Source organism: Triticum dicoccoides, chromosome 2A (assembly GCF_002162155.2).
Source record: "Triticum dicoccoides isolate Atlit2015 ecotype Zavitan chromosome 2A, WEW_v2.0, whole genome shotgun sequence".
Taxonomy (NCBI): domain Eukaryota; kingdom Viridiplantae; phylum Streptophyta; class Magnoliopsida; order Poales; family Poaceae; genus Triticum; species Triticum dicoccoides.
In genome coordinates, this window is record NC_041382.1 from 205,234,602 (window position 1) to 205,241,598 (window position 6,997).

At 42.4% G+C, this 6,997-nt stretch overlaps 1 protein-coding gene across 1 annotated transcript; it reads left to right on the forward strand.

The window, feature by feature from the left end:
- The first annotated feature begins 2,656 nt into the window (after positions 1–2,656).
- On the forward strand, positions 2,657–4,320 carry LOC119354218 (formin-like protein 3). Its single transcript, XM_037620924.1, has 2 exons — positions 2,657–3,332; positions 3,646–4,320. Exons 1-2 carry the CDS (start codon positions 2,663–2,665, stop codon positions 4,050–4,052), a joined length of 1,077 nt encoding a protein of 358 aa, XP_037476821.1. The 5' UTR covers positions 2,657–2,662; the 3' UTR covers positions 4,053–4,320.
- The last annotated feature ends 2,677 nt before the right edge of the window (positions 4,321–6,997 follow it).

The window sequence follows — 6,997 nt, forward strand, 5'->3', positions numbered from 1 at the left end:
CGAGGTCTGCCGGATTTCACACCGACACTCGGCTTAGAGCAAAGCCTATCGACCAATTAGGCTGGGCAAGATAATTATGTTCTTCCTCCTTCCTACTACTGGCTCTAGATATAAAATAAGATGTTAGATCAAAAATGGAAAAATAATTTCAACACAATAATTTATCTCTTACCAAATCAAAGAAAAACATGCCCTCTCTACCCTCAAGCAAAATCTTGGAGCTCTAATCATCCATGTCTTATATAGGACGATTAATGAAAATGTTACTTATTGACAACAAATAGGTAAAGTTAAATTTGCGATCAAATTTGATGAAAATACATGATAATTCCACGCTACCATCTCACTGGTTCCGTAAAAACCAAATCTTGCCCCTTCTACACAATGGCACTAAATTCTTCTTGCTCGATGCTAAATTGGAAATCCTAACTAGCTATTACACCTCTCTCCTGGGCACTTCTCACACCTGTTTTGGAACTTCTCTATAGCGGAGAATTACCTCCAAACTACCCCACAACTACATTATTGATGAACCCTCCTCCCACCAAGAAATCTTTGATGTCTTCAGATCAATGAATAATAACGCAAGCCCGAGACCAAATGGATTTGGCTCTATATAGCTTCTACCCTAAATTACGAAACATTATTAAAGAAATGATCTACCACCTTTTCGATGAATTTTCCAAGAGGCACCCATCGCATTACTCCAAGAAATTGCCATATCCTTGCAAAACTGCCCCATTTAGGCCATTGCAAAAATTTCTAACAAATCAACTAAAACCTCTCATCCCGCTTCTAGTCCATTGTGATCAAATTGGTTTCCTATCTTAAAAATGCATCTCAGAGAATTTCCTCTATGATGCTGGCATAATCCGTTGCTGCCAGAAAACAAAAGCACTAACCATGGTTATAAAACAAGATTCCCAATTTTTTATTTGGTTTGTTGGGCCTCTCGCATTGATATTCTTCGAGTTAGAGGCTTCCCCAAAAAATGGTGTTGACGGCCTACTCATCATTGGAAAGATTACCATTCTACTAAAGGGATGTCCTGATCCTTGGATCACTTACAAAAATGGTCTTCGCTAGGAGAATCATTCCCGCCTATCTTTTCATCGTCATAGTAGACCTTTTGCAACGACTCACGCACCCACAAATGACCTTCTCCTTCATCCTCTAAATCCATTGTTACAACCACTGTGCTTTAATGCAATGATGATACCCTTATTGCAATCAAGGCCACAACATCTGCAATATCATGTCCTTTGTTTTAGTTATCTTGAGTAATGAAGAAGCAAGTACCTACTAAATCTTTGTAATGTGCTATTGTAGAAGTATCTATTAATGGAGGAAATCTTTGCTGACTCCCACCGAGGGCTTTCTCTTATGCAATACATGAGGACATGTCCGCCCGAGATTTCTTGGGCATGATGACACTTGGTGAAGCATTTCACCTTCCCCTGTCCATGCAAGCTCATAACAAAGTACGTCAAATCCAAAATCTTATTGCACACATGGGTAATGGCTCTCATCCCGAGGACAAAGATATATAGGCGTATATTTAGGGATCTAGTAAATAGACGCCACGGCGATACTAACTACAAATGTTTCTTCAGAGATATTAAAGCACACAAGACATACCTGTGATTGTGAAAATCCAAATCAAGCATGAAAATTAAAGTTTTTGGTGGGCTTCTCCTCTCGGATCGTCTCAACATCAGAAACAATCTCAACGCCGTCACTACAATATTGGAGATGACCATGACTGCTTATTGTGTGGGCAACCGATTGAGGAAACTATACATCATATGATATTCAAATGCCAATTCAGTGCAGGCTGCTAGTCGAAGCTGGGCCTTCTTTGACTACAAACGTTTTAAATTATGTTGTTACGTACAGAAGTAATTATAAGTTATCAGAATACATTTCATGAATTTTTTTGTGATATCAAATCGAGTCGATGTTGGTGTTTTTTTGTATAATGATGACAAAATGTATAAATACATGGCTAATGACTCTAAAATGGCGCCCAATATCAATTAGAGGGACCAGTTTCCAAGGCTTTGTTTGTGGTTCATGAATCATCGTTTGCTAAATTTTTTTGGAAGTCAGCCGAACTTAGTTTATAAGAAAAAAAGGTTGGCCATATAAATGGAAAAATATGCGAAGTCTTAGTGGACAAAAAGGATTATTGCAATACACACGCCAAACACAATTTAATTATCCTATGGAAATTTTGTTAATCTACATACAAAATAGGTCATTTCTCTATAATCATTTGGTTAATGCAATCAAACCCGGGTTGCTGGAGCTAAGGGGTGAAAGGAAAAGAGCACAGTTTAGGGATGGTGGAGCTGTGCAAAATGCGTGACTGATGCCTAGCTAGGAAATTACCAAAACTAAGCTGTGGGTCGAACAAATTCACCAAATGCATTCATGCGCGACGCATGAGAAGCTGGCGCGAGCAAATTAAGCATGGAGGTACGTAGTTGCCGGACGCGTGCTGCATCTCCAGGTCGCGCGCTAACTGATTCAGTTTGTATGTCGCGTGCACTCGATCTGCGCGCGAGAACATGTACGCTCAATCTGCCCATATATACCACCTTTCTTCTGCAAAGCCAGCCACACCATCGATCTCCATCTCCACAAATTTCACCGGAGAAGCATGGCCTCCATGGCGGTGGCCAGGATCGCCGCCGTCTTGACCGTGGCGGCGCTCTTCGCCGCGGCGGGGGCAGCGGATCCCCAACCCGCAAAGGGAGCACATTGCTGGCGGTGCTACTCTTCCTGCATGCACAAGTGCGACGGCTACCGTGATGCCGCCGCCCGCTCCGTCAATCGTACTCAGCCCGCCGTCCACACAACCGTCGACGATGGTGCAGCAGCCGCCTCCATCCCCGTCAACTCTATCGATGGCACTGCAGCAATCACACACTCCACCGATGGCACTCTAGCCGCTGTCGACAAAACCGATGGTGCAGTCGCCCATATCGCCGACGGCTACGACGACAGGGACGACGATGACAAGGGCGACAAAAAGGATGACGATGACTACGGTGATAAGAATGACAAGGACGACGATGATAAGGATGACAAGGATGACGACGATGATGATAAGGACAACAAGGACGACGACGACAACGACGATGATAAGGACGACGATGATGAGAATGATGATAACGATGACGACGACGACGACGACCACGACGACAGCCGCAGCGACTGGCGGAAGTACTTCAAATGCAAGAAGATGTGCATCGTGGACTGCTACAGGAGCCTGCCGCCGGTGTGCTACAAGATGTGCATCTCGGAGACCTGCCTCAATCACCCACCCTGTACGTACTCCAAAAAAGCAACATGCGTCTTACCTGGCCTGTTTATTTGGGCTTTTACTTATTCTTTTATAGTTTTTCCACTTTACCAAAAAAGTCACTAAAGCTTCTAAATAGGGTTTTTTTTTGCTTCGGCTCTTGTCTTATGAGTATATACCAAAAGCCGAAGCAAAAAAAAACACCTATTTAGGAACTTTTTTGGTTTTTTACCAAAGTGAAAAAGCTAAAAAAGTAGAAGCAAAAACCCAACCAAAGAAGGTCATAAATTGCGCGTACATATAAGAATCACTCCATTTACCATGCCTTTGATTTACAGATAAACAGGCGGATTGCTACAAATCATGCGGGCACAAATGCTTGGACCACCACCACCACCACCACCATCACCATCACCACCACCACCCAAGCCCGGGTCCAAAGCCCCCGAGTCCGAAGCCACCAAAGCCGGAGCCAAAGCCGACGCCACCAAAGCCCACACCTCCAAAGCCCGCTCCACCGAAGCCCATGCCGCCACCGTCGCCCATATCGCCGCCGTCGCCCATGCCGCCGAAACCAACCCCGCCGAAGCCGCTGCTAAAGCGGCCGTGCCATCCTAATGCACGGAAGCCAAGGCTACCGTGTCCGTCGAAGACTAACTCGAAACCGAAGGCAAAGTCGAAGCCGAAGCCACCGTGCCCGTCGTCGGCCACTGTATCTGTGTCGACCAACACTAGCAACAACTGATGGTTATACACCATGACGTCTATGCGCACATATTTGAAACAGAGCTTGTCATATATATAGCACAAAGCCATTATGAGTATATATAGATTATTGTATAAGGTTACTCTATAGATGAAGAACTAATTCATCAGCTCTAGCTAAGCTGGGTACAGAGCTAATTCATCAGCTCACCAGTGATCATGCGTGTTGCTGAATATCTCATCTATGTGCGTGTTGTGTAATGAGATTAATGTGGGAATACATCATGGGCGGAGTCAGGATTTGAACATAGGGGGGCTAAGAGGACAATGCACATGCAAAAAATGCAGCACCAACGTATATATCATTTCTTTATTTCTTTAATATAGTGTCGATATCAAACAAATAATGACAACATTTGTTTTGCAGTTACATTGAAATAGCTACATTTTTTTATCAGCTTAGATGTATATCTACGCACAACAGGCCCATCAAACCATCAAACGTCGAGCTTTGTAGTAATCCACTCCTAAAATATATACAAGTAGCTATGCATTCTCATCAGTGAAGTGGGTGGTTAAAACAAATGGCTTCAATTTTTTGTTACAGTTTTGCTAAAGCACATCTAGATGTGTCATAAGTATTGCACATCTAAGTCTTATGTCATTGATCTTACGTTGAGATCCGTGTGGATATTTTCTTTTTCTTTTTTTCTTTTCCGCTTTATGCTTGATTCACTCACTTAGATATGCAATAACTAGAGCACATCTAAATGTGCCCTAAACACACCCGTAAAGTTAATATATCGATGTACCATACAATAGGTTCAGCTTAGACAAACCCACAAGCCGTGTTGTGAAAGCCGAGAGGGGGAGATGTTTGCCAATTAGTAGACCAGCTTGTGGAGTTGTGGTAGATTCATACCGGGCGTGCGGGATCCTTCGTCAGTCAGGTCGTTGCTGATGCTCATGAGGTCTGCCGCTCAATTAAGCCCTAGCTCGGTGGCGATGGCAGCTGAAACGGTTGAGGATTGTGGAGAAGTGGAGTTGGGCAATAGCGATGTATTGTGGCAATGCTCTGTATTGGTCCAATCAACGAGTACGTAGACCAGCAGATCGACCAGATTGCAGTACGTGCCCTGTGGGCTATCAATTATGGGCTTGGGCTTCTCAAAACTAGATACATAGAGGTCAGGTCAAACGTGTACGTTAATGGTCTGAATCACTAATTAAAGAGTATTCCTATCAAAGATCACTCCTACCATTTTAGATTGCGACAACTGACGCATTGCATGTGCGTCACTTGTCGCAACTTGAGATTTTTTTTCGTACATCCGGTTATTCAAAAAAATTTATCTCTTAAACCGTGCGTTCAAATCTCGACTCTTTTTCATCATTGGATTTCTCGCATCGAGATCTATAAAATTAGATCACATGTTGATAGGTTTTGACAAACTTTTTATCACGAAAAAATCAGACGAAAAAACTGAACCTGGAGCACGTTTTTTTCCCTTTCCAAAAGAGGCATGGCCGTGCCTCTCACGAAAGCATAATCGTGTCTCTCCCGAAAGCAAGGTCGTCCCTCTTGTGGAAGAAAAAGAAAAATGTTTTTTTCGTTTCCGAGAGGCACGGCCATGCCCCTCGTGAAAGTACAACCGTGCCTCTTTTGAAAGGAAAAGTACAGAAAACTTATTTTTTTCGTTTTCGAGAGTCATGGTCGTGCCTCTCGCGGAAAAAAAAACGCGGTTTTTTTCCGTTTACGAGAGGCATGGCCGTGCCTCTCACGAAAGCAAAACCGTGCCTCACGCGAAAACAAAAACCGTGCCTCTCGCGGAAGAAAAAAAACAGAAAACATGTTTTTTTTCGTTTTCGAGAGGCACGGCCGTGCCTTTTGTGAAAGAAAAATCGTGCCTCTCGCGAAAGGAAAAAACAAAAACATGTTTTTTTTCGTTTCTGAGAGGCATGGCCATGCCTCTCATGGAATCAAAAAAAGAACGTGTTTTTTGGTGTAATTTTTTTGAAAAAAATGGTCCAAAGGCTAAGGAAGACTAGTGGAAAACGAAAAAGTCAAAAAATCAGAAAAAAACCATTTAAAAAGCCAAAAAAGCATGCGAAAAAAATAAAAAATCAAATCAAAGAAAGTGCCCAGAGCGTGACATGTGGCAACGGCTAAGCGCACCCCGAAGTGATCCTCGGGAGGCTCCCGAAGGAGCGCTCTCCAATTAGTTGCTCGCCTAATGGCCAGATACTTATAATCTCTATTTTGTCTACTAAAAAGAGATAATATCACTGGGAGTCATACAACTCGTGTTCGATATTCAGTTTGGTTACAAGACTTGTCAAATACGAAATTGTGGTCACATAACTTGTCATTTCATGCAAATACGGTCATTTCGTCAGTATCCCGTGCTTATGTGACATGCCAGTGGGGCTATGGCCTAATATTAGTGACTGAAACAAATTGGTGCAAGAAATGAGAAATAAAAAGGGTGCCCACTGTCATTGACCAAAACAAAATTGGTGCAAGAAATGAGAAATACAGAAGGCTTGGTCAGGGTTTAAGCTCACGACTTCATATACATCAACGCACTAGCGAACCACTTCACCAAGCACAATTTCATGCCTTTGTGGAGATACATTTACTTTTATACCGAACTCACATTATTTTTATCGATTCTGTTTGGCCAGAAAAATAGGTTTCTGAAAAATCACTTTCCGCCAGAAATTTTCAAATGAAATTCGTTTTTAAAGAAGGGTCGGAATGTATAATGTTTAACCCAAAACTACACAAACTTGTTCATGAGCAAGATTTCTTTTGATTCTGTTTTTTTTTGAAGGAGCTGCAAAATCCGGTTTTCGAAATATTTCAGCAATTCCGGGTTTTTTTCGCCTGAAATTTTGAAATACATTTTGAGTTCAATTTTTAATGTCTAAATATATTTAGTTTAACACATCTACTATATCTAAATAGCTAGCCCCCACTACTAG